Here is a 27,533-nt window from a genome sequence, read left to right as displayed (position 1 = left end):
GCGCGCACAGAGCCTACGCCCCCTCGCGCGCGCGCGCAGACACCCCGCGCCCGCCGCCTGCGCGCGTCCGTGACGCCCCGGGCGGGCCCGTTCCCCGCGTGCGCAGGCGCGGTTCCGGAGACAGAAGATGGCGACCCAGTTGGAGGAGGAGGAGGAGGAGGAGGAGGGAGAAGATTATATGTCGGATGCCTTTATCAATTATGAGTAAGATGTCCCTCAGGGTTCGGGGATTGGGCCTCACCAGGGTGGTCGTTGCGATGGGAATATGTACCATGCCAACTGTGTCGCAGCGGACCCGTCCTCTGCTGCTGTGGAGAGGTGCTTCAGCCCCTTGTGGTAACACATTCACTAACATCACAACTCGGCGTGAAGCAGTTTCTCCTGCTGCTCGGTCTCTTCCAATTCATGTTGTACCTATGGCCCCACAGCTCCTGAACACCGCCTGTTTGCTGCTGGTATTGGTTTATTATTGTCACCTGTACCGAGGTACAGTGAAAAACTTGTCTTGCAAACCGATCGTACAGGTCAATTCATTACGCAGTGCAGTTACATTGAGTTAGTACAAAGTGCATTGATGTAGTACAGGTAAAAACAATAATAGTACAGGGTAAAGTGTCACAGCTACAGAGAAAGTGCAGTGCAATAAGGTGTGAGGTCACAACAAGGTAGATGGTGAAGTCATAGTCCATTTCATTTCAATAGTCTTATCACAGTGGGGTAGAAGCTGTCCTGCTGCTCAGCATTGAGGGAAATTACAGCCGAGGTTGGACTCCAAGGTTGTCATTGCATATTTCATAATTAGAAGAAGCCGCTCGAGTCGGTGCTGGCTGTCAGAGAAACCCCATTCTCCCATTTATTTCCCCATAAACTCTCTCCCGTGCCCATTAACTCCCCAATTTTCCTACCACCCACATACACCAGGAGTAGTTTACAGTGGCCAATTAACTTACCACCCTGCACGTCTTTGGGATGTGAGAGGAAACCTATGCAGTCAGAATCAGGATCAGATTTATTATCACTGACCTGTATGACGCAAAATTTGTTGTTTTGCAGTATAGTGCAGTGGCAGTAGAGGGAGAATGTGCAAGCTCCACACAGACAGCACCTGAACTCAGGATGAAGCCTTGATCACTGGAGCGGTGAGACAGGATCATTGACTGCTGTGTCACTGTGCCACCCTAACCTAGTAAAGCTACCAGAGTCTGCCATGACACTTGAGTTATGTAATATTTAGCAGAAATGATTTGCCTACATAATATACAGTTATTCCAAAATCTTCCGTAACAATGAAAGACTCTCGATGGTTGTCATAGCCAACTGTGGCAAACTGTTACTAGTTCCCACAAAGAGCAACAAGATGAATAAATAAAAGTTGTGTAATCAATTTTGGTTCAGAGTGCAGTGCTGACCATTTTGCCAGGAGAACCTCCTTTTTTCTTGAATAATGTGATCAGCTCTTTTATGCACACTTAACATGTTAGACTGTTTCTGTCCATGGTTGTTAATGATACTGACAGGTGGGCATTTATTGCCCATTATTCATTGAAATTTAGGCCATTGATGGCACAGAAAATATTCAGCCATGAAGTCCAGGAAATTATGCTAAACTTTTTTTTATAACTGTTTGGGTCTTGACTGAAGATTTGTGTCCATTAATAACCTTACGCAGTATAACATGGCTTTGGAGAAGTACTGTGGAGATTCAGTAGTATGGTATCAGGGGGTGAAGGGCTTGAGTTATGGGAAGCTGGGATTGTTCTTTTTAGAGCAATATTTGTTATGGGGAAACTTAATAGAGCTGTTTCGATATATACAAGTTTTGACAAACTAAGAAGAGTCAAAAAGCACAGAAACAGGCCCTTCAGCTCAACTGCTGACCAAGATGTCTATCTGAGCTAGTTCCATTCGACTGAGTTTGGTCCATGTTCCTCTAGGCCTTTTCTATTCATGTACCTGTCCAAATGTCTTTTAAGCACTGTATTTGCACCTGCCTCTACAGCTTCCTTTGACAGCTCGTTCCATATACCCACCACCCTCTGCCTGAAAAAGTTGCCCCTCAGGTCCCTTTTAAATCTATGCCCTCTAGTTTTAGACTTCCCTATTCTGGGAAAAAGACTGACCATCCACCTTATCTATGCCCCTCATGATTTTATATACCTCTATAAGGTCACCCCTCAACCTCCTATGCTCCAGGGAAAAAAGGCCCAACCTATCTAGCCTCTTATAACTCAAGCCCTCCAGCCCCAGTAACATCCTCGTGAATTTTTTCTGCACCCTTTCCAGCTCAATGACATGCTTCCTATAGCTGGGTGACCAGAAATGCACGCAGCACACAAAGAGAAACCATTTCCTTTGGTGTAGTGGAGAAAGGGTGGTGTTGATAATTGGAGGAATCGATTTAAGGTAATTGCTGAAAGAATCAGGGCGATGAGATTTTTCAAGGCATGGTATTATGATCTATGACCTCTGAAAGAAGGGTGGAAGTAGATTCAGGGATAATTTTCAAATGGGGATTGAAAATTATGTGTAGAGTAGAAAACTGCAAGAGTATGGAACAAGAACAGGGGAGTTGGAATTATTGGACTGCTCCAGCAAGGAGGCAGCTCTGACATTGTATGGTACTTTAGCTTCCAATTTCATCTTTGGATTGTGCTAAACTGATGTATGCCAGTAGAGATGCTTTAATCTTAGCTGGATTAGGGAAGGGAATATTAACTGAGTATCCTGTTCCTCATCACACCAGACAGGAATGCGCTTGTTAGGGCGTCTGTCTTTCTAATGATGTACACCATAGTCAAATAGACAAATAACATATTTTTGTCTTTTGTGGAGGACCTGCTGAAGATTTGTTGATTGCTCTGAAACTGCGACCCAGAAAAAAAACGTTATATTTTTGAGGAAGTTGGGATGGTGGAGAATTCTGGAGGTGATAATGAAAGCAAACTGTCTTTAATGTGCCCCCTAGGCAGGATGTCAAGCCAGGATTGGTAAAGGTGGAAAAAGTAAAAAAGAACCATGAGAAAAAACTTGAGCAGGAAAAGACCCTGACAAGAGTGAATCATGAAGAGGAAAGGCGCGATTCCATGCTGCAGTGCTCGTTGGGAAGTGAAAATAGGGGCTTTGCACTGCTTCAGAAGATGGGGTATAAAGAAGGCCGAGGTCTTGGCAGGAATGGTGTGTATCCAGTCATCTTCTGTTACCTTTGAATTTTTTTGAGGAGTTGTATGTCTCGGCTGCATCAAAGGATTATTGCTGCTTTATTAAGGATTGTAAAAGTTCCTGACGATAATCTCTACTAACTGAAATTTAATATGTAATTTAAAGTACTCTATCTTAGTAATATTTGAAGCAGTTCCATTATTTTAAGGAACAGCTAGAGTTTGTGTTTTATAAATAGTAAAACATCCCAAGATCCAGGAGCCTAGTCGGCCAAAATTTATCACATTTTGGGAATCTCCACAGAGTCTCGATTTCAATATAAAGATATTTGATAAAGTAAACCATGAGAATTAAATCCAAATAAAACATATCTATTTCAATCTATAGTATGCAATGTTCACAAAGGAGAGAAATGAATCTTTACTCACATGTCAACATATCTCCGCTTTACTGGATTTGTAATTTTCAAGAACAAAGAAGCAGGTGTAAGACATTCATTTCCTTCAGCTTCTTCCCCATTCAATTAGATCATCGCATATCTACACCTTAACGTATCTACCCACCTTGGTACCATAATGTTTTAACAAAAATCTTTCACACTTGCCTCTGAAATTTTCAACAGCTATTAGGGGAGAGAGTTCCAAATTTCCACTACCCTTTATATGAAGAAGTGCTTCATGTCATCACTTGAATAGCCTAGCCATAACTTGAGGGGTATATTCCTGTGTTCCAGACTCCCACACTGGAAGAAATGGTCTCTGCCTACCTTATCAGGAGCTTTTTTAATTATCTTAGGTAGTTTACCCTTTAATCTTCCCCGTGCAGGGGAATACTTCTATATTCTATGTAATCTGTCCTCTAAATTTTACCCTGATAAGCCTTGTATCATTCTAGTGTGGCGTTTTCTCCAAGGTTAACATATCCTTCCAATAATCTCTGTGAGACAAAGCCCATGATCACTAACATCTGGGCTGAAACAAGTTGCCCTTGAACCCAATTATACCCATCAAAGACCTGTTTTAATTTTAAAAGTTGCCCCTTTTCTAAATCGGTGCCACAACAGCCATTCAAGGCTAGTAATTAATGTTGTAAAAATTACACCATTAAATCTTTGAGACTTTACTCTTATGAAGAACCTTTTTAAGCACTTTTTAAGGAAATTTTCAATAAAAGCCCCTCAAGTGAGAATGTTTAAAATATCAAGACATGAAGGGAGAGATCAGATAGAAGTACATGTACACCATGGTCAAATTGTTGCATCCCACACCTGTACCTGTCACAACCTTTGAAGAAGTTGGAAGGAGAAACAGGTGGTGAGTGGGGCTGATTGAATACTTGGCCAAAAGCTTGGGGTGAGAACCATTTTTAAAGAAGGAAACTTCTTTAAATGCAACTGCTGCACTGTGTCAAATGTTACTATAAGCAAGAGTCTTAGATTTATAAAGCACAAAAGGCATTTGGCCCACTATGGCTGTACCCACTCTTCTGAAGAATTGTCCAATTAGCGCCACAGACCTGCTGATATTTATCTCACAGCTTTTTGAACGTTACTGTTAATTTTTCCTCTACCATAATTTAGGCACTGTATTCCAGATCATCAGAACTTACAGGGTTAACAAAAAAATCTCTCAATCACCTTGTTGTTCTTAAACCTTTGGCCTCTGGTTACCAACATTCTTCTCGCAGAAAGTTACTTCCTAACCAGTTCTTAAAGTCTTGTGTAATTTTCAAAAGTTGTCTAAAACATGGATTCTTAAACTTTTCCATGTCTGAATAATGGCTCACTGTCTTCTATTAAGTTAAATTTGATTACAGCTGGGTTTCCCAATCCTGTACCTACTGACTTTCAAAGTTTCAATTATTTAGTGACAATCAAATGCACAAATCATATAATCAATTTTTTAAACATGTTGCCCTTTCAACACTTCAGCTGTTGGAGATAGTTATCGCAGATCATCTCTAATTTTGAATGTAGGAACTCTTTCTGATGAACACCTACACATGTACATTAGCAGGGACAGAATTGCAAAGTCCTGGAATAAGGAAAAGAAAAATGTGGAAGAAACAAGTTCTAGACCAAGCAACCTCCAAAGCTGGGCCAACAGTGTAGCCATTCCTGCATGCAGATTCGCTCTAAACACAACAGGCACATAGACAACAATTTCTTCCTTGGGTACCCCCTCCCCACACTCCACAGTCCCCATCTCTCTAAGCATGCCCCTTCAGCCAATCACCCCTAACCCCCATCATCTCACAGACCCTTACTAACCCCCATCATCTCACTGTCCCCTCCCCAACCCCCATCATCTCACTGTCCCCTCCCCAACCCCCATCATCTCACTGTCCTCTGCCCAATCCCCATCATCTCTCACCACCCCCAACCCCCATCGCCCCACACCCTCTCCAAACTCCGTCACCTCACACCCTCCCCAACCCCCCTGTCATCTCACAGACCCCTCCCCAACCCCCATCACCCCACAGTCTCCCTCGCCAACCATCATCCTACTTAATGCCTCCCATAACCCCTTCTCCCACATTCCCCCTCCAACCCATTACCCACATTCCTCCTTCTACAGCCTATTGTCCCACGTGTCCCCTCAAACAACCCCTTCATACCATTGTGCCTCCCCAACCTCATTCTTGCATTCCCCCCTCCATTCCCATCCTCCTACTTTCCCCTCTCTCTAACCTCCATCACCACCAGATCTACTCCCCCTTGCTCTATCTTTTAATCCTCCCTTCCTCCTTCTTTCCCACTCACACCTCAGCTCACAAGCCCTGTTGGCTGACCTCTGCCCACGTCCCAGGAGCCACATGATCTAGGGCCAGCAGCCAATCTCTTTTTGGTAAAAGCCCTCCCAGGAGTGCAGCTACCTGTCCAGTGCCGCCTGATTTCAGCAGAGTGCAGCCACCTGGTGCTCTGTGAGTTGGGGATGGATATTGGGAGGGTCCCTCTGTACAGACTCGGGATGGCAGCTGGATCTACAACCCACCAAAAACGGTTCAGAAACACTTGTTCAGGGGGAAGCAAAAGCACTGGAGATGTTGGAAATTAGGGAGACAAAGTACGGAGACACCTGGGACAGTAGCTTAGTGGTAATATTATTGGTCCAGTAATCCAGAGGCTTGTGCTGATCGTTCGGAGATGTGTGTTCAGATCCCACTGTAACAGATGGAAAATCTCAGTTCAAGTACTTAAAGAAACTCAGAATAAAAATTGGTCTTCATAAAGCAATTGGATTATCATTGAAGATGCATGTGCTTCACTAATTTCTTCAGAGAGGATGGTCCTGCCCGTAAGGGACTCCAGCCCCACAGCAGTAAACTAACTCTTAGCTGCCTTCTAAATTGACCATCTTCATCTTAGCCAGACCCTCAGAATCGAGGATAACTTGCTTCCACTCTGGTTTTATAGGTCAATATGGGAATCACAGATGGGGCGGGGAAGTGGCCAGTGGGGCAAGTGGGTAGCTTGTGAGGTTGTCATTCCTTTCACAACTTACACAGGGTTTCTGGGAGCTCCTGATGCATGGACTAGAGGTTCTCGGAACCATCCTGAATGCTGCCTCTCCACTCTGAGCAGTCATGGGCCAGAGATTCTCGGGAGTCAGCAGAATGTTGCACTTCTTCAAGGAAGTGTTGAGCACATCCTTGAAGCTTTCCTGCCTGGTAATCTTCTGTCAGACCAGAGCTCAGAATGGTGTGCCTGTTACAGGGGTCTGGTATTAAGCATGTAAATGATGTGCCCAGCTGACTGAAAGTAACCGGACCTCAGTGCTGGAGTTGTTGACCTAGGAGAGGACACTGACATTGGTTCACATATCTTTCCAGTGAATCTAGAGGATTTAGTGGAGGCAAAGTTGGTGGTATTTTTCCATTGCCGTTAGATGCCGCCTGTAGATAGTCCAGGTCTCACAAGCGTATAGGAGGATAGACCGGTAGACCATGAGTTTTGTGCCAGGCCTGAGGTCTTGATCTCCAAATAATCTTTTTTTCTCAAGTGATTAAAAGTGGCAGTGGATTTCATCATCAATGTTTGCCTTCACTGCTAGAGCTGTTGCAGAGGGTTTAAACAAGTTTGGCTGGGGGATGGGAACCCGAGTGATAGGTCAGAGGATGGGGCAGTTGGTGTACAGATTGATGCAGCATGTAGAGAGACTGTGAGGAAGGATTGTCAGTTGATAGAGCAAAATTGCAGTCAGTTGGATGGGTTGAAGTGTGTTTATTTTAATGCAAGAAGTATCAGGAACAGGGGTGATGAACTTAGAGCATGGGTCAGTTCATGGAACTACGATGTTGTGGCCATTACCGAGACTTGGCTGACACAAGGGCAGGAATGGCTGCTGGATGTTCCGGGGTTTAGATGTTTCAAAAGGGACAGGGAGGGAGGTAAAAGAGGTGGGGGAGTGGCATTTCTAATCAAGGACAGTATCACAACTGCAGAAAGGGAAGACGTCCTGGAGGGATTATCTACTGAGTCAGTGTGGGTGGAGGTCAGAAACAGGAAGGGAGCGATCACTCTATTGGGAGAATTCTATAGACCCCCCAATAGCAACAGAGATGCTGAGGAACAGATTGGGAGACAGATTTTGGAAAGGTGCAAAAATAACAGGGTTGTTGTCATGGGTGACGTCAACTTCCCTAATAGTAATTGGCACCTCCTTACTTCAAAAGGTTTGGATGGGGCGGAATTTGTCGGGTGTGTCCAGGAAGGATTCTTGACACAATATGTAGATAGGCTGACTAGAGGAGAGGCCATTCTGGATTTGGTAGTAGGTAACGATCTCCCTGACCTTTACTCTTGCCTTGAAGAGGGATAGGAGCAGACGGTGTGGGAAAGTATTTAATTGGGGGAGGGGGAATTATGATGCTATTAGGCTGTAACTTGGGAGCAGATGTACTCGGGGAAATACAAAATGGAAATGTGGAGGTTGTTTAGAGATCACCTGCATAGGGTTCTGGATAGGCTTGCCCCATTGAGGCAGAAAAAGAATGGCAGGGTGAAGGAACCATGGTTGACAAGAGATGTGGAATATCTAGTGAAGAGGAAGAAAGAAGCTTACTTGAGGTTCAGGAAGCAAGGATCTCAGACAGGGTTCTAGAGAGTTACAAGGTAGCCAGGAAGGAGCTTAAGAATGGACTTAGGAGAGCTAGAAGGGGGAATGAGAAGGCCTTGGCGAGTAGGATTAAGGAAAATTCCAAGGTGTTCTACTCGTATGTGAAGAACAGGAGGACGATTAGAGTGAAGGTAGGACTGATTAGGGATAGAGGAGGAAACATGCCTGGAGTCGAAAGAGGTAGGGGAGGTCCTTAATGAATACTTTGCTTCAGTATTCACCTATGAGAAAGACCTTGACATTTGTGACGACAGCGTAAAACAGGCTGATAAGCTAGAACATGTCGATGTTAATGAGGAGGATGTGCTGGAACTTTTGAAAAACATTAGGATAGACAGTCCCTGGGGCCGGACTGGATATATCCCAGGATACAATGGGAAGCGAGGGAAGAGATTTCTGAGCCCTTGGTGATGATCTTTGCATCCTCACTGGCCACGGGAGTAGTACCAAATGATTGGAGAGTGACAAATGTTATTCCTTTGTTTAAGAAAGGGAGTAGGAATAACTCTAGAAATTATTGACCAGTGAGTCTTACTTCAGTGGTGGGCAAATTATTGGAAAAGATTCTTAGGGACAGGATTTATGAGCATTTGGGGAAGCATAGTCTGATTAGGGATAGTCAGCATGGCTTTGTGAGGGGCAGGTCATGCCTCACGAGCCTGATTGAATGCTTTGAGGATGTGACAAAGCACATTGATGAGGGTAGAGCAGTGGATGTGGTATATATGGACTTTAGTAAGGCGTTTGATAAGTTTCCCCATGATAAGCTCATTCAGAAGGTCAGAAGGCATGTGTTCCAGGGAAACTTAGCTTGCCCATAGAAGGCAGAGGGTGGTTATAGATGGAGCGTAATCTGCCTGGAGGTCAGTGACCCGTGGTGTTCTGCAGGGATCAGTTCTGGGACCCCTGCTCTTTGTGATCTTTATAAATGACTTGGATGAGGAAGTGGAAGGGTGGGTTAGTAAGTTTGCAGATGACACGAAGGTTGGTAGTGTTGTGGATAAGGTTGTCGAGGGTTACAACGTAACGTTAATGGGATGCAGAGCTGGGCTGAGAAGTGGCAGATGGAGTTCAACCCGGAAAAGTGTGAATTGATTCACTTTGGAAGGTCAAATTTGAAGGATGAATACAGGGTTAATGGCAGGATTCTTGGCAGTGTGGAGGAACAGAGGGACCTTGGGGTTGAAATCCATAGATCACTCAAAGTTGCCGTGCAAGTTGATGGGGTTGTTGAGAAGGCATATGGTCTGTTGGTCTTCATTAGTTGGGGGATTAAGTTCAAGAGCCGCGAGGTAATGTTGCAGCTCTATAAAACCTCAGTTAGACCACACTTAGAATATTGTGTTCAGTTCTGGTCGCCTCACTATAAAAATGAGGCGGAAGCTTTAAAGAGGATGCAGGGGAGATTTACCAGGATGCTACCTGGATTTGAAAGCATGTCTTATGAGAATAGGTTGAACAAGCTGGGGCTTTTCTCTTTGGAATGAAGGAGGATGAGAGGTGACCTGATAGAGGTGTACAAGATAATAAGATGCATAGATGGAGTGGACAGTCAGAGACTTTTTCCCAGGGCGGAAATGGCTAACATTATTGGAGCAAAGTACAGGGGGGATATCAGAGGTAAGTTTTTTACCCGGAGAGTGGTAGGTGCGTGGAACGTGCTGCCAGGGGTGGTGGTAGAGGCAGATACATTAGGGCCATTTAAGAGACTCTTAGATAGGCACATGGATAGAAAAATGGAGGGGTATGTTGGAGGGAATGGTGGTTAGATTGATGCAACCAGTGACACCCCCCCCCCCGTTCAATTCCGGCTGCTGTCTGTAAGGAGTTTGTACGTTCTCCCCGTATCTACGTGGGTTTCCTCCGGGTGCTCCGGTTTCCTCCCACATTCCAAAGACGTACGGGTTAGGAAGTTGTGGGCATGCTATGTTGGCGCCGGAAGCGTGGCGACACTTGTGGGCTGCCCCCAGAACACACTACGCAAAAGATGCATTTCACTGTGTGTTTTGATGTACATGTGACTAATAAGGATATCTTATCTTAGAGTAGGTTAAAAGGTCAGCACAATATCCTGGGCCAAAGGGCCTGTACTGTGCAGTAATGTTCTATGTTTGTTCTCTGTTCAGGGGGCAAGTAGAGATTAAAAATATTTGCAGACTTTGCCAGCTGAATTCCATGAATGAATTAAAACAAAAGTCCAGACCATAACATTAACAACTGTTTTCTCTCTGGGTGCTATCCGATCTGCTAGGTACTTCAGTATTTTCTGCTTCTGTGTTTATCAGAGTCTCATTCTTTGAAATTTGTAATGTGGCACTATGTAGAATTTTGCAGGACAGAAACAGGCCTTTCATCTCAGCTTATCCACACCAGAATTTATGCTCCACCCAAGCAGCAGCCTAATCTTATATTCCAGCTACTCCTCATGGTATCAAGCACCACGTTCTGGCCATTCTGAGTAAAGTTGTTTATTTATTTGGCCACAAATCTTGAACCACACAGATTACGCAGTACATGTACATGATATAAAATTAAGAAAAAATGGCCTAGTTGCACAAGGAGTTCAAACAGTGTTTTACAATGAAAGCCAGGAGTGGCTGGCCAGATAACGTTAAAATCTAAATGTCTTCTTTGCTTTTGCAGGAACTGGAATTGTTGAACCCATTCCACTGCAGATCAAAAAAGGTTAGTTAATAGCAGTATGCTGTGAATTTTTTAGTTGGATTGCCATTTTTATTTATTCATTTACAGAATGTGAGTGATGTCGGCAAGGCCAAGATTTATTACCACCCTTTATTGCCCTTGACAATGGATGGTGGGTCACCTTCAACTGCTGCAATTCTTGTGGCTTGCCAGTGGTACTGTTGGGTAGGAGGCTCCGGGAGGATAAAGACTTTGTGAAGATAAAGGAATGGTGATACAATTCCCAGCAAAGATTATTTGTGACTTGGAGACGAACTGCCCTTGTTCATCTTGGTTGCTTTGAGGGAGGGGGAGTGGTGATGTCAGAATAATCCATGCAAGTAACTGCAGCCATAGTGCGTCAGTGATGGAAGAGGTTAATGTTTAGGATGGTAAGTGGGCTACCATTCAAGCAGGCTGCTTTGTCCAGGATATTGTTGGAACTGCATTCATCCAGGCAGGTAGAGTGTTCAGCAGTAGGCGTCTGTGTCCATTTTAAATGAAAGATGCTCACATGTTATTCATCTCTTCTCATCCTACATTTATTGTGCAGAAGATTGTGATATTGATCAAGCCCAGGGCTTTGGTTAGAGCAAGGAAAAGTAGTCAAATGGTTAGGGATTGGATTCAGAGGGAGGAGGAGAGGAATTGTGATCACCATGGTGAAGATTGGGGGGTGTGGGGGAGAAAGTTGGGGCAGGTGCTGCCTATAAGCAGTGGAGGTTTGGGGAGGTTAGGACAAGGAATGGGACAGAGATTAAGCCAGTTGCTTGGCTAATTTCAGGTGTCTCTATTTTCTTGGCTATGCTTTCCTTTGATATGATATTTCCATCTGTTCTGAGATGCCTTAGCATTGTACCATACTTTGGAAGCAGGGAGCAGCTCCCCCTTTATGTTATAGTGTCCAGCTCTACACAGCTCTAACTTGTCATTTGGAGAAAGGGCAGGGGTAGCAAGGCAGGTGCAGGGTTGAATCAGTGGAAGCATTTCAGAAATAGTAGAACAGAAAGCAGCAGTAACAGTGATGGAGCCACATTCTGGGGAGCCGGACTTGGTCGCAATGTGACCAGATAGAGCGTGAGCAGAGTGCAAGTCTGGTGCAGAGCAGACTGACACTGACTGAAGTAAGGACTTCCAAAGGATTGACGTTTTCCTTGTCTCCCTCCTTTTATCTGAATATTTGGGTCATACTAAAGAATTTTAAGGAGAAGATAGAGGGAACTGGGAATGATCTTCTAGGGATTACAGGAGTAATAATTTAGAGGCCAGAACCATTGGTGTTGCAAGTTCAAATCTGAGCACTGCAGTTGGCAATTTAGATTCAGTTAATTAAATAAATCTGGAATAAAAATCCAGTATCAATACGCAATTAAACAACTGGATTGTCATAAAAGGCATCTGGTTCACTGAAATCCTTCAGGAAAAGAAAACTGTTATGTTTAGCTGTGTCCCACACATCTCTCCAGACCACAGCAGTATTATTCATTTTTAAATAGCCTCTGAGGTGGTCTGGCAAGCTGTTTGGTTGTTGTCTTACCCCTCTTCTGGCTCACCCCCACCATCTTGAAACTGTTAGGAGAGGGTAATAAACAGTGGGTTTGGCATTGATGCACACATTCCATGAATGCATTGAACAAAGGGAAGACCACAGGGGATGCTGTGATAGTGGGTCACTTGTGGAGATTAATAATAAAGCAGTACCTTGCTGTGCAGGTTGCAGTGGGTTAGCAAGCTGCTGTATGGGCCTAACGGAAAATTTCCAGGCACCATCTTCACCCCTTGGCCTCAAAGACTGCAGCACCTTTGAAATACAGTGCAATTTTCCCCCTTTCACACACATCTCGTTGTGAGGTTTTATTTAATTAATCCAGATTTATTTAATTAACTGAATCTAAATTGCCAATAGAGCAACAATATGTATTTATGAAGCACTTTTAACAACAATGTCCCAATTTGCTTCATAGGAACATTATCAAGCAGGATGTGATTGAGTCACATAAGAAGGTATTAGAACAGGTAATCAAATTCTTGGTCAATAGGGTAAAGTTTAGGAGCTTTTTGCAGGGGAGAACAAGGCAGAGCGATTTAGAGAAGGAGCAGGACAACATCCAAGTAGCATCTTTGACATAAGCAAATTGTCACGTGCAGGGGACTAGACAGAGATCCAAGGAAACAGAGGAAGCTTAGTAAAAACAGTCATCGGGACTGGTTTTGAGAAGGTATTTAAAAGTGGAGAGAGACTTAGAGAGGGCATCCAGAGAATAGGTCCAAGGTAGGCAAAGATCTGCCAGCCTTACTCAAGGTTAAATTAACAATTGGTACCTTTTGAAAAGGGGTTTCATAAACATCTCAGCGGGATAACTGCATTTTTTAATCAGGCAGGGAGGATAAGGAAGTTGCTTAAGGTCGGGAAGAATAATCGGTATGAGCAGAACACAGTTGCTTTATGCTTCCTCTTGCTTTTGAGGAACCTTTACTTTTCTGCTGGTTTACAAGGGCTGGCAAACTTGTTGCAGTGCGTGTGTCTGATGAATACAAGTCTTTTTTTTAAACCATTAAAGGACGTGGTGGAATTGGCCATGAAAGAGCCAAGAAACGGAAAGCTGAGGAGAGGATGGAACATCGAAAGCAAATGTTACAAGTCAAAAAGCAAGCAGAGAAGGTTGCCTTTAATGAATATAGGTATAGTACATGACTGCCTGATTCATATTTATTTAATGCAAAGCATGATTTTATAGAACCATGTTAAGCTTTAATATTTTAAGATGGAAACGTTAAGATTGTCAACTTGTACTATTACAAGTTCCTATGGGAACCAAACCCTGGCCACTGGACCTGAACCCAATCAGACCCAACTATATGAGTCAGCTTCAGCTCAACTGTACGTTCTGTGTCATGTATTCCGGCTCAGTACTTTATAAATAAAGCTCCATTCCCTTCCCCCACCTGGCTGAAAAAAATCTTTCCCATCTCTAATAATTTTATAACAATGGAATAGGTGTTTAAAGGGAATGAAAGAACGAACAATGTCCTTATCAATAGCATGTTTCAGATTAGTACATTTATAGTGATGGTTGGGAATGGAAAGACTTTTAAGTCCTTGGGCTTGGGCAGAGTTCAGACTGGGTATGGTCTGATTGGGTTAAGGTTGGGTTTTAAATTTATACCTGAGCAGACTGTCAGTGGGAACTGCATGCAAACATGTCCCTTTTTAATTGTGTCTTTCCAGCCTTGTGGCCATCCCAGTAGGATGATACCATGCTAAGTTTACAAAGGTAGATTCCACTACAAGGGGAGGACATAGCTACAAATAAAAAAAAATGTCATTTGATGTATTATCTTAATTACTCATTGGCTCAAAGATTTGAGTTCACAACATCTACCTTGTAAGTGTGGGAGAGATGAAAAGCACAACGATGCTGGAGGAACTCTGCAGGCCAGGCAGCATCCGTGGAGAAAAGCAGGCGGTCAACGTTTCGGGTCAGGACCCTTCTTCAGGACTCCATGGATGCTGCCTGGTCTGCTGAGTTCCTCCTGCATCATTGTGTTTTTCATCTAGATTCCAGCATCTGCGGTCCTTTGTTTCTCTAGTATGGGAGTGCATTAATTAACCACCTCTTAATTGTCAAGAAATTTCTGGATTTGCATTATAACTACAAATGAACTCACTTAGATATTTCATAATGTAAGGACCCTGATAATGATCTGATTTATGATCCTACTGTGAAAGGTGACAATTGATATTGTGGAATCTCACTCTTACAACTTGTTATTAGAGGGTTTTTCTTTCTGTCCCTTTCTCCATATAAATTCATTATTATTATATATCTTTGTCTAATCTAACACTTTATTCACCCTACTTCCTTGTTTTTTTCCTCTGTTTCTTACTCAATCCTTAAATTTAATTATTTAAAGAGAGTAAGACTTAACCCTATTGTTTATCAATGTTCCATGATGCACATTGTACTATTATCTATTCATGTTTCATATTGAAAAATAATATAACCTGAAAGATGAGGGCACGATAGTGTAGCGGTTAGCGTAACGCTTTACAGCACCAATGACCCGGGTTCAATTCCCGCCGCTGTCTGCAAGGAGTTTGTACGTTCTCCCCGTGTCTGCGTGGGTTTCCTCTGGGTGCTCCGGTTTCCTCCCACATTTCAAAGATGTACGGGTTAGGAAGTTGTGGGCATGCTATGTTGGTGCCGGAAGCGTGGCGACACTTGCGGGCTGCCCCGCAGAACACTATGCAAAAAATGCATTTCACTGTGTGTTTCGATGTACGTGTGACTAATAAAGATCTTACCTTATCTTATAACTATCGTACATCATGACCTGATTCAGTTAAATTCTGGGGCAGTATATTTCCTCCTCAAAACTATTGACTGCATAATCAATTGCACCAAATGTAAAAGTGCCAGTTGGTCTAAACCATTACATCAGTTGTACAAATTCCAGTTAATTTAACCCATCATATATGTTATACAGAATCCAGTCGCTAGTCCATTGCATCTAACCCACTCCGCCAATTGTACAAATTCTAGCCATCATAACCTATTGTGTCTGTTGAACAGATTCTAATCACTATAACCCATTCATTGTATAGATTTCAGCAATTATCATTCATTCAATCTATTATATAGATTCCAGTCGTAATGGTCCATTGCATCTACTGTGTGGATTCCTGTCAATATAATAATTACAAAAAAAAGTGTACAGATCTGAGCCATTATAACTCATTACATCTTTTGTATGGATTTCAGTTCTTGTAATCCATTTCGTTCATTATGATCTCAAAGATTAATTCCACAACTTAGTATATTAATCATCATTGTGAGTTTGACTCCTACAGCCCCTCACCACCACCACTCCCAGCATTTCTTCAGGAGATGATATCAAGGTTCAAAAGTACAAGAAATTGCAAATTGGACAAAACCTTCCTACCCATCAACTTTGGTATGTCCAAAGTCCCAATCTGATCATTGCCTCATCATGGACACTCATCAGTTCCCGACCTTGGAGACATTGATTCCCCACCACAATGCTCTCACCTTGCTGAAACTGTTCTCATGCAACATTCAATGCTTGGTTTGTCATTGAGTCAACCAATATGGAAACAGGCAATTGGCCATCAAATACCTTTCTATACTAATTCCATTTTTTAGAACTCAGCCTGTGGCCTTTAAGTACTCATGTGAATACTTCTTAAATTTTGTGAGAGCTCCTGTCTCCACCACCAACTCAGGAAGTGTGTTACAGATTTCAACTATCCTTTGGGCAAAAAAATTCTTCCTCAAATCCCCTCTAAATCTCTTAGCCCTTACCTTAAACCTGTGCCCTCTGGACATAGACACTCCTGCTAAGGAGAAATGTTTCTTACTTACTCTACCCTGTCCATGTCCCACATAATTTTGTATCCCACAATGAGGTCCCCCCTCAGTGTCCTCTGCTCCGAAGAAAACAAACTCATCCTATCCAGTCTTTCCTCATAACTGAAACGCTCCGTCCCAGCAACATCCCAGTGAATCTCCTGTATTCTCTTGAGTGCAATCACATTCTACCTTTAGTGTGGTGACAAGAAATGCACACAGCACACCAGCTGTGGCCTAACTAGTGAGTTATGTGGTTGTACCATAACCTTCCTGCTCTTGTACTCTATTGCTCTTACTTATGAAAGCAAGTATCCCATATACCTTCGTAACGCTAAACAGCGCCAGCGACCCAGGTTCAATTCCGGCAGCTGTTTGTAAGGAGTTTGTATTTTCTCCCTGTGACTGCGTGGGTTTCCTCCAGGTGCTCTGGTTTCCTCCCACATTCCAAAGACGTACAGGTTAGGAAGTTGTGGGCATGCTATGTTGGCGCCGGAAGCGTGACGACACTTGCGGGCTGCCCCCAGAACACACTACGCAAAAAAGATGTATTTTACTGTGTGTTTCGATGTACATGTGACTAATAAAGATATCTTTAGGGATCATTGAACATGTACACCAAGGTACCTCTGTTCCTCAGAACTTCCTAGAGCCTCACCATTCATTGTGTACATCCCAGAGTTATTAGTCCTCCCAAAATGTGTCATCTGACATTTTTCAGGATTAAATTCCCTCTGCCATTGCCCTGCCTATCTTACCAATTTATCATTAATGTTCTCTAGATGAAGACTACCCTCCCCACTATCAACGATACCATCAATCTTAATGTGATCTGCAAATTTAGTAATTATCCCTTCTGCGTTCACATCCAGATCGTTACTGTACATAACAAAAGGCAAGGGTCCCAGCACCAATCCCTCTGGTCTCAGGCTTCCAATCAAAAAAACAACCCTCAACCATCACCCTGTACCCTCCACCACCAAGCCAACTTCAGATTTTGCAAAATTGCTCTTGATCCCATGGACTCATACCATTTGGACCAATATCACCTCATCAAAGACCATACTGAAGTCCATGTAGACTACATCAAAAGCACTACCCTCATCAACACCTCCTTGAACAACCCTGTCAAACTAATCAGATAGGACCTCCCCTTAGCAAAGTTGTGCTAGCTATCCCTGATCAATCCCTGCCTCTCCAAGTGTAATCCTATCTTTCAGAATTTTTTCCAACAATTTCCCTATCTCTCAAACAAACTAGAGGTCATAAATAAATCCAGTAGGGAATCCAGGAGAAAATATTTCACTCAAGTGATAAGGTACTACAAGGAATAGTTGAGGTGAGTAGTATGGACTCAGAGACAAAATAGATTATTCTGAAAAATGAAAGAACTGTAGATGCTGGAAATTTGAAATAAAAACAGAAAATGCTGGAAACACTCAGCAGGTTAGGCAGCATCAGTGGAAAGAGGAACAGAGTTAATATTTCAGGTCAAAAGTTTTTTTTACCAGCTCTGACCTGAAATGTTTCTCTTTCCACAGATGCTACCTGACCTGCTGAGTGTTCTTCCATTATTTTCCTTTATTATTATGCAAATTTATTCTGATGGGAATAGATGAAGTAGAGGGGAACAGGCTCATGAGCACTTGTGGATCTGTTGGTCTAATGGCCTGTTGCAAAGTTGGGGACTCTGTATGTTATAAGTAAAAATAGTGTACTGACTATATAGGGAATCTTTGCAGCTCTGCTGCACACATCATGATCAGATAAACATGGGATAAATAACCATTTGATCTATTTTTAACGTTTCTTCAGTAATGAACGTTAACCTGGCCAGGACACTGGGAGAATTCCCCTTCTCTTTGTTAGGGACCTTTTACATTGTAATTCAGATAGCTAGACAGGTTGTTCATATTCATTTGTTTCTACATCCTAGCCCTAAACTAAATTTCAACATGGTGATTTGCCAATCTCAGCCTTGAAACCTCATGTCTTTCTAGGAAGTAATAATGAACTGCCAACAAGTTTAAAAAACTGAAGCTATTTCCAGGCCAAATAAAGAATCTCAGCCCAAAATGTCAACTGTCTATTTCCCTCCACAGATGCTGCCTGACCCCCTGAGTTCCTCCAGTGGTTTGTTTTTTGCTGTTGTGATCAGTGGTCATCACAAATTCCTTTCCAAACCATTGACTACATCAATCTGTTCCCTTTCTGAAGCTGAACCTGATTCTATTTCAATCATGGCAGCCTACTTGAGATGATACTGCCACTTCTTTAGCCTTCGCCAGTTTGGCAACCCGTTGAGATGTCTGCAATCCTCCAATTCTGGAATCTAGTGCATTTTTGATTTTAATCAGAACAACATTGACAGTTGTGCTTTCAGCTGCATAATTCTCTCCTTAAATTTCTAGGCTTATCTACTGCTCTCTGCTGCTTGAAGAGACCACTTGGCCACCTGTCCTAATATCTCCTTATGAGTTACATTTTCTTTGACAAAGCTCCCATGAAATACTGTGGGTTGCTTACAATGCTAAAGGTGCTATATAAGTGTAGGTTGTTAGTGATCAGTTTTACATTGTTAGCTGTATACATCGAAAAATCTAATTTTAATTGTTTTTTTTTTCCCTTCTTTGCCTTCCAGGGTACGTTTCAGATTCAAAAAAGACCAAAGTCAGATGGAGAGTGATTTACGGAAGAGCCAGTTTGCCTGTCAACAACTCGATCAAAAAAAGGTAACCCGACTTTCTGCCTGATTGAATATAAGAAAAGGGTGGACCATCCAGCTCCCCTGGTCCAGTCAATCATTCATACCACTCACGGCTGATCTGTACCCCATATCCCTTGAGAGCCTTAGGTGATGAAAATCTATCAATCTCATTGTTGAATAATTAAGTTGCACTTTTTGGAAGAGTATTCTAGCTTTCCACAGCTTCCTGTGGATTCCTAATTTCTTCTTCCTTACCAGCTCTGGTTTTTAGTTTATGTCCTCTCGTCCCTGATATCAACAGAGGTCAATAGATGTTTGGATATTAAGGGTATGGGTTAATTAGGAAAGTTGCACTGAGATTAAAGATCAGCCAGAAACTTATTCAATGTTGGAGTAAATACCTAAATTGCCTACTCCTGCTTCAATTTCTTCTGTTGTTCTATCCTGCAAGAGGAAATAATTTCTCATTATCAACCTTTTCTTGCTGGAAATGGTCATTGCCTGCCACTTGTGTCACGCATTGTTACTTGCCAGTTATCAACACCATCCAAGGCAAAGCAGCCTGCAGCCACCTTAAGATATGATATGATAAGATTTCTTTATCAGTCACGTACAGTGAAACACACAGTGAAATGCATGTTTTGCGTAGGGTGTTCTGGGGGCAGCCCGCAAGTGTCGCCACGCTTCCAGCACCAACATAGCATGCCCATAACTTCCTAACCCATATGTCTTTGGAATGTGGGAGGAAACCAGAGCACCTGGAGGAAACCCACGCAGACATGGAGAACATACAAACTCCTCACAGACAGCAGCCAGAATTGAACCCGGGTCGCTAGCGCTGTAATGGCGTTACGCTAACTGCTACACGTTCCCTCCACTGCTGGCTGGAGTTATGGCTGCAGTGTGTACCTCTTATAATATGCATTGCAATTATTAGTCTGGGCTACCTAGATAGCACCTTCCAAATCTGTGACCACCACCACCTGCAGGTTTCGCTTCAAGGAATACAACGTCCTAACTTGGAAATATATCGCCAGTCCTTCATTGTTGCTAGGTTTAAATCTTTTGACCCCCTCCCCAGCAGCATTGTGGAAATAGTTTCAGCAGAATGATGGCAGTGGTTGAGGAGGAGGCTCACCACCACCTTCTCAAGCACATTAGGGATGGACAATAAATGCTGTCCTTGCCAGTGGCACCTACATTGAATAAATATATATAATATACTAGACATAAAGTGTTTCAGAGAGTCCTGAGAACTGAAGTCTTGAAAGAAATGTAAGTGTTTTTGTATGGCAGCCTACCCTTAAAAACTTAATTTTACTCTTTGCTAGAACAGTCCAAATCTTTTCTCACGTGCTTGCTTTTGCTGGGGCCTGCCTCTTCATTTGCTGCAAGTAATTGCATATTTTCCCTCCACCTTCTGCCTCTTTTGCTGCCAATATACCCATTAACCAAACCTTGGCTTCCACCTCCAAAAGGCCCTTGGAAGTCAAGAAGTAACAAGTTCCCTGATCTTTTTAATCTTTTATTTACCCCCAATGCAAGCATAGCAATACTGTGGAGTCTGCATACATTAACATACTGCAAAACAGTGTGCAACCAAAGAGTAAAATTAGTTCTTGTAAATGTGCATTTGTATAAGAGCATACATTTGTTCAACTTTTATATCTTTCTAAACATTCTTCCTCGCTGTTTTCCACAGGGTATAGATATCCCAGAGAAAATTTGGTACTGGTTGCCCACTGATCATGAGGAGGAAGACCAGGATGAATTAGATGTTAAGAAGTTTGAAACAGTATGGCAATTTTTCTTTTTCTTTTAATGCTAAATTGTAATTGTGGAATAAGTGTGATATTGAATGCGCAATGCTAAGAAATAACCTTGAGGAATTCTGCAGTCAGTTAACTTTGCCAGTTTAACTTCAATCGTCAAGAGTATAGAGGGTTGTCTAGCTAACAATTGAATTTTATGAGAGGGTAATGAGGTGTGTCAATGAAGAGCATTTGATGTTGTATTCACAGTTCCTAGCATGGGACTGATATAGAAGATTGATGAATAAATTAAAAACCCATAGGATCCAAAGGAAAGTGGCAAGGTAGATTAAGAATTTGTGCAGTGGGAGGAAGCAACTATTAATGGTCATTGGGAGTTTTAGTATGTTCCACGTGGCTCGGTGCCAGGATCCTTGCTGGTATATATAAATGATTTAGACTTAAATCTAGGGACTACAATCAAGAAGTTTGCTGATGATTCCAAAATTGCCAGATTGGTTAAGTACCAGGTTGCAGGAAGATATTATTGGACCAGCTGGGTCAGCACAAAAGTTGTAAATGGAATTCATTCTGGATACTTTTTAGAAAAAAGAGGGGATACAGATAAGTGATAGGCTGCCAAGAAAGTGTCTTGGGACAGAAGCATCATGGAGTTTGTGTCCACAAAACCTTTAAAGTTGCAGGATACTTGCCTTCACAGATTGAGGCACAAGTGCAGGGAAATTACATTCGAGTTGTGTAAAGCACTTGTTGCACCACAGCCAGTGCTAAAGTGCTGTGTCACCACAGTATTGCAAGAATGTGATAATACTTGGGAGGGTAGAGAGCAGATTTAAAAGGAGGTTGGTGGGAAATCATTGTTATGAAATTGGTAAATTGGTTTATTATTGTCACATGTACTGAAGTACAGTTTGTTTTGCATGCCATCCATACAGATCATTTCATCACATCAGTGCATTGAGGTAGTACAAGGGAGAACAGTAGAATTTAGATTTAAAAGAGTAGAACAATTAAAATAGAAGTAATGAGTAGATCTGCAGAGAGCAGCTTGCAACGAGTCGCCACACTCTGGTGCCATCTTGATTGAGCAGACCCTGTCTAGATTGCAGGAAGATTGTGGCCTGTCTAGGTCACAATTGTAGGTCGTATCTCAAACAGCGATGAGTCGGAGTACAGGAAGGAGATAGAGAGCTTAGTGGAATGGTGTCATGACAACAACTTTTCCCTCAATGTCAACAAAACTAAAGAGCTGGTCATTGACTTCAGGAAAGGGGGCAGTGTACATGCACCTGTCTACGTTAATGGTGCTGAGCTCGAGAGGGTTGAGAGCTTCAAGTTCCTGGGAGTGAACATCGCCAACAGCCTGTCCTGGTCAAATCACGTAGATGCCATGGCCAAGAAAGCTCACCAGTGCCTCTGCTTCCTCAGAAGGCTAAAGAAATTTGGTTTGTCCCCTTTGACTCTCACCGACTTTTACCGATGCACCATAGAAAGCATCCTATCTGGATGTATCATGGCTTGGTACAGCAACTGCTCTGCCCAAGACTGCAAGAAGCTGCAGAGAGTTGTGGACACAGCCCAATGCATCACGGACACCAGCCTCCCCTCCTTGTACTCTGTCTTTACCTCTCGTTGTCTTGGTGTAGCAGCCAGCATAATCAAAGACCCCACCCACCCGGGACATTCTCTCTTCTCTCCTCTTCCATCGGGTAGAAGATACAGGAGCCTGAGGGCACGTACCATCAGACTTAAGGACAGCTTCTACCCCACTGTGATAAGACTATTGGACGGTTCCCTTATACAATGAGATGGACTATGACCTCACGATCTACCTTGTTGTGACCTTGCACCTTAGTGCACTGCACTTTCTCTGTAGCTGTGACACTTTACTCTGTACTGTTATTGTTTTTACCTGTACTACATCAATGCACTCTGTACTAACTCAATGTAACTGCACTGTGTAATAAATTCACCTGTACGATTGGTTTGTAAGACAAGGTTTTCACTGTACCTTGGTACAAGTGACAATAATAAACCAATACCAATACCAATAGATGGAGACTGTTTTCTTTTGAATGAAGGAAACTATGAGGAGATTTAATTGAGATGCTTAAAATATTGCAAGGTTCTGGACAAGATGAAAAGGCAAGACCTATTTTACTTTGACAAGGCAAACAATGAGGATATATAGATTTAAGATAAGAGATATCTTTATTAGTCACATGCACATCGAAACACACAGTGAAATGCATCTTTTGCGTAGAGTGTTCTGGGGGCAGCCCGCAAGTGTCGCCATGTTTCCAGCGCCGACAAAGCACGCCCACAACTTCCTAACCTGTTTTCGTAAATTGGGAGAAGGATTAGAAGGGCGTTGAGGAACAAAGCTTTTACTCAGTGAGCGGTGGGGATCTGGAATTTGCTGCCCTGAAGCATGGTGAAGGCAGAAAACCCTCCCACACCACTGTCTAATTGACTACCCGAAATTCATAACCTATAAGGCTATGGACCAAAAGAGGAATCGGAATTAACCTCCGGCCCCATTGTAGCCCTTGACATGGTTGAACTCACCATCTTCCTCCAGTGCCTTTCTCTTGCTGCCACCCAGTTCTACACTTGTCCATCCATCTGAAGCAGGGAATCCCCTGGAATGGGAGTCTGTATTGTTACTTCTGTTGCTCCCTCAAGGCTGTGTCTTTGGAGCCATCTGTAACATCATCCGAAAACACAGTGTCTGTTTCTATGTGTGCTCTAACAGCACCCAGCTCTGCCTCTATAAACTGTCAGAAAGCTAGCCCGGCATCCAGTACTGAATGAACAGAAATTTCCTCCACCAAAATTAAATTAAATTAAATTTTATTTACAGTGTGGTAACAGGCCCTTCCGGCCCAATGAGTCCGCGCCGCCCGTTTTAAACCCCAAATTAACCTACCCGTACGTCTTTAGAATGTGGGAGGAAACCGGAGCACCCGGAAGAAACCCACGCAGACACGGGAGAACGTACAAACTCCTTACAGACAGCGACGGGAATCGAACCCTGATCGCTGGCGCTGTAATAGCGTCGCGCTAACCGCTACGCTATGTTAGAAAGACCCAAACCTTGTCTTCGGTCCCATCACAAATGCCATTCTGATTGTCTTGTATGGTTGTATGGATGAAAGTTTAGCAGGTTGGGCCTCTACTCACCGGTGGGAGATCTTACTGAAATAAGACTCTGAGGGGTCTTCACAGGGTAGACTGTGAGAGTGGGTTTCTCCTTGTGGGAATCTGAACCTGGGGATATAGTTTTAGAATAAGGATTGTGAGATCTTGCTGTGCTTAATTGGCGTCATCCCACTCTCCATATTTCATATTTCCAAAGGCTATCGGGCTAGGAATTATTCTCTCCTCACCTCACTATAATGTGTAAGAACTTGGTGAACCACATCAGGTACATTCAAATTATCCAGTTGTTGATGCTGTAAGAGACATAGCATTATTAATTAAGACAATGCTTTCTTGTTTTCAGACCGAGGAAAAGCTACAGGCAGTGACAGACTATCTCAGAAAGACCTACTTCTACTGTATTTGGTGTGCAATTTCCTACGAAGGTAAAAAAAATACTGTGGTTGTCATCAGGAAGTTTATAGATGAATGCACGATTCTTTTATTCCCATACTGAAGTAGCAGTTCGTGTGATCTTTAATTGATGCTTTAAGAACAATAAAAAAAATTAATCACAGGAAGGCCCTTCAGCGCACTGAAGGCCCAGGACCATTATCCAACTGTACTTTGAATGTGTCCGAGATAATTTAGCAAATATTCTGAAGCAATTTATTCTGCTTTGACAGGATTCGTTGTGATCGATGTTTTAAATTTACTTAAATAAAATACTAGTGACTTTCACATGTCCTCAAGTGGTTTAATTGGTTTCTGAAGATGATTTAAAGAACCCAGAGTGTTGGTAGCCAAAGGCAAGACTACCAGTGGTAGGGAAGATGGAAGGAGACCACATTTTGGGGAATGCAGCAATATCAGGGGGCTGTAAGGCAGATGTTGTCGACAAGGCCTTGTTGATCAGGATCTGTTAATAGAAGCTTAGAAGTTTAACCACAAAAGGGGGGCATTTGGCACATCATATCTCAGCTGTAATTTAAGTTCATCTAACTCCCCAGTTCTCCGTCTATAGCACTTGCTAGTTGAAGTGCTTTCTTTGGCCCTCATCCCACCCTTTTCCTTTTTCAGCTGTCACAGGCTATCCTGATCCTCGCCTTCCACTCCACTCATCTCGCCACTTGTCAGTTTTATATCCCTTGATAAATTGCTTCCTCTCCTGTATTCTCTCCTCTACAGAGGTCTTACTGCACCTTTGGCATCCAACATTACTCTGGCAAGAAAGCGTTACAGTTCGTTTCTAGAGAGAATTGAAAATCAGAAAGGTTTTGCTAAGCACAAATCCAACATTGAGCAGTTGTGCACAGTTAAGTTGACGAACTTTAAAATATGCACAGGCACTGCAAAAAGTGCAAAAAGATTTACAGTATTGATACCAGAAGAAGAGGTTATAATTAATTGAACAGACTGTGCTTCTGTTGCATGGTAAAGACTGAGGAGTGAATAGGTGGAGGAATTTTAAGGATGTGATAGGGTAGGAGAAGATATTTCTGCTTGTGGGGAGTTCAAAGCTAGGGTCCTTAAGTGTAGGATGGCCTTAAATATAGAATTACCATAAACTTAATAAACAAGTCAGGAGAAACTCAATTACTCAGAAAAGTGGAATGTGGAACTGGCTAGTATGAAGAATAGTTGAGATGAACAGCATGGATCTATTTAAAGAGGCACAGGATAAATATATGACCAAAACAACTTCATTTACTGAAAAGTGCTTTGAGACATCTTTAGGTTTTGAAGATCCCTGTAGAAATACAAATTTGCCTTTATTCTTTGTTCTGAAAAGTTATGTTCTTGATTTTGAATTCCAGGTGAGGAGGACATGTCCAATAACTGCCCTGGAAATTGTGCTGCTGACCACTGCTGACTGCAGCTCAGAATGCTAATGGCAGCATGTGCACGCTCTCCAGACCAAGCCTGCTGAAGCTGGGATGAAGTGATGTTCTGAATGCAAAGTCATCTCAGCTCTGAAGATCAGTGGGAGCAGAGTCGATTCTACCTTCCATTTTAAAAGAAAGTTGCTGAAAGATAAACTGTGCCAATTCCACTGAAACTCCAGTCTCCGATTTTTCCATGTTTCTTGACCAGCAGGCAACTGTACCAATAATATAAAGTTGCTTTCCTTTTTAAATATTTCAGTGTGTTGTTGATCCCCACCAGGTAGCTTTATTTGCTTGTGGACTATTCACAGTGAGAGGTTTGGAAGTAGTTTGACATTCATCAAACTTACTCTGTATCAAGGTCATTGAGAGACTGATATTGAGTACTAAATTTCAAATTCCTGATCGAAAACCTTTGTCTTCATTATTAAAGAGTAACACTGTGAGTGTTAGACATGTTCTGGACGCAAGATTAATATTGTAAAATGTGTTAAATTAGTTTTTTTTCACTCCACTGCAGGTTTTTAGGCTGTGTATTCCCTACTGTTCTTTTGCCATTTAATTTGTTTGTTTAAGTTTTATGAATAAATGTTCTTTTTCCTTCACATTTTTTCAATCCTGACCCTGAAGTTGAACAGTAATGATGTAATGATTTTTGATTTTCTATTTTACAACAAATAGTCCAAAAGAAAACATAATTGACTGTAAACCTTAAATTGTGAAAGGTACAATGGAAAGACAAGTTTGTTCTTTCTTTTTATTCCACTGTCCTTATTAATCTGCCAAGAGTTATTGCCACATTCTATAATTGGTATCTGAACTAAACAAAAATGTTCTTGATAAGCAAGGGGCTGGAAGGTTGCTGTGGACAAATGAGAATATGGAGTTGTGATTACAGTCAAATCAGCCACAATCTTGTTAAATGGCACAACAGGCTTGGGAGTACCCCCACTCCTTTTTCTCCCCCCCGCCCCCACTCCTTTGTCTTCCCCCGCCTTGATGACCTGCCCATCTCCTCTCCTCCTCCGTCCTTTATTTCCATGGTCCACTACCCTCTCCTATTGGATTTCTTCTTCTTCAGCCCTTTGCCTCTTCTACCTATCACCTCCCAGCTTATTACACCTTCCCCTTCTCACCTGGACTCACCTATCCCCTGCCTGTGTGTGCTCCCCCCCCCTCCTCCCCCCACCACCTTATTCCAGCTTCTGCCCTCTTCCTTTCCAGTCCTGATGAAGGGTCTCAGCCCGAAACGTTGACTGTTTATTTCCCTCCATAGATGCTGCCTGACCTGCTGAGTTCCTCCGGCACTTTTTGTAAATTGCTCCAGATTGCAGCATCTGCAGAATTTCTTGTGTCTCAGGCTTGGGAGTCTGGGGGGCTTGCTCGTGCATTTGATTTGTGTGTTCCGAGTTAGGCTGACGATGCACTGTGCTGCAAGAGATGCCACCTCTTGGATGAAACAGTAAACCAAAGTGGACATGAAAGAGCCCTTGGTCATTATTTCAAGGAGCAATGGAATTTTCTTCTGTGTCCTAGCCAAAATATGCCCCTCAATTAAAATAGATTATCTGGTCAATATTACATTGCTGTTGTTGGATCTTGCTGTCTGCCAATTGGCTGCCATGTTCCGCACATTACTGAAGCAAATACAGTTCAGAAGTACTTGACTGGTTGCTAAACACTTTAGGATAACTTGAGGT

The 27,533-nt window shown here is 42.7% G+C and overlaps 1 protein-coding gene and 1 long non-coding RNA gene across 2 annotated transcripts; one reads left to right on the top strand and one right to left on the bottom strand.

Moving 5' to 3' along the window:
* The first annotated feature begins 73 nt into the window (after positions 1–73).
* gpatch11 (G patch domain containing 11) lies at positions 74–27,414 on the top strand. The gene is made up of 8 exons (XM_052024564.1): positions 74–204; positions 2,966–3,174; positions 10,920–10,961; positions 13,520–13,640; positions 18,969–19,059; positions 20,737–20,829; positions 24,312–24,393; positions 25,765–27,414. The coding sequence occupies exons 1-8, from the start codon at positions 128–130 to the stop codon at positions 25,818–25,820; spliced, it is 771 nt and encodes a 256-aa protein (XP_051880524.1). The 5' UTR covers positions 74–127; the 3' UTR covers positions 25,821–27,414.
* Positions 22,995–24,258, bottom strand: LOC127574987 (uncharacterized). The gene is made up of 4 exons (XR_007956988.1): positions 24,196–24,258; positions 23,990–24,076; positions 23,375–23,510; positions 22,995–23,141 (listed from the first exon to the last, which is right to left on the bottom strand). It is a non-coding gene; the product is annotated as an uncharacterized LOC127574987 (long non-coding RNA).
* Positions 27,415–27,533: the final 119 nt, after the last annotated feature.

This window comes from Pristis pectinata, chromosome 10 (assembly GCF_009764475.1).
Source record: "Pristis pectinata isolate sPriPec2 chromosome 10, sPriPec2.1.pri, whole genome shotgun sequence".
Lineage (NCBI taxonomy): Eukaryota > Metazoa > Chordata > Chondrichthyes > Rhinopristiformes > Pristidae > Pristis > Pristis pectinata.
This window is presented reverse-complemented; position numbering and strand designations above follow the sequence as displayed.

What these genes read in the sequence shown, in the direction of transcription:
- gpatch11 (XM_052024564.1), top strand. Translation starts at nt 128, where the DNA reads ATGGCGACCCAGTTGGAGGAGGAGGAGGAGGAGGAGGAGGGAGAAGAT. An exon ending in ATGTTAAGAAGTTTGAAACA is followed by an intron (nt 20,830 to 24,311) that starts GTATGGCAATTT and finishes TCTTGTTTTCAG; the next exon opens with ACCGAGGAAAAGCTACAGGC. An exon ending in GTGTGCAATTTCCTACGAAG is followed by an intron (nt 24,394 to 25,764) that starts GTAAAAAAAATA and finishes TTTGAATTCCAG; the next exon opens with GTGAGGAGGACATGTCCAAT.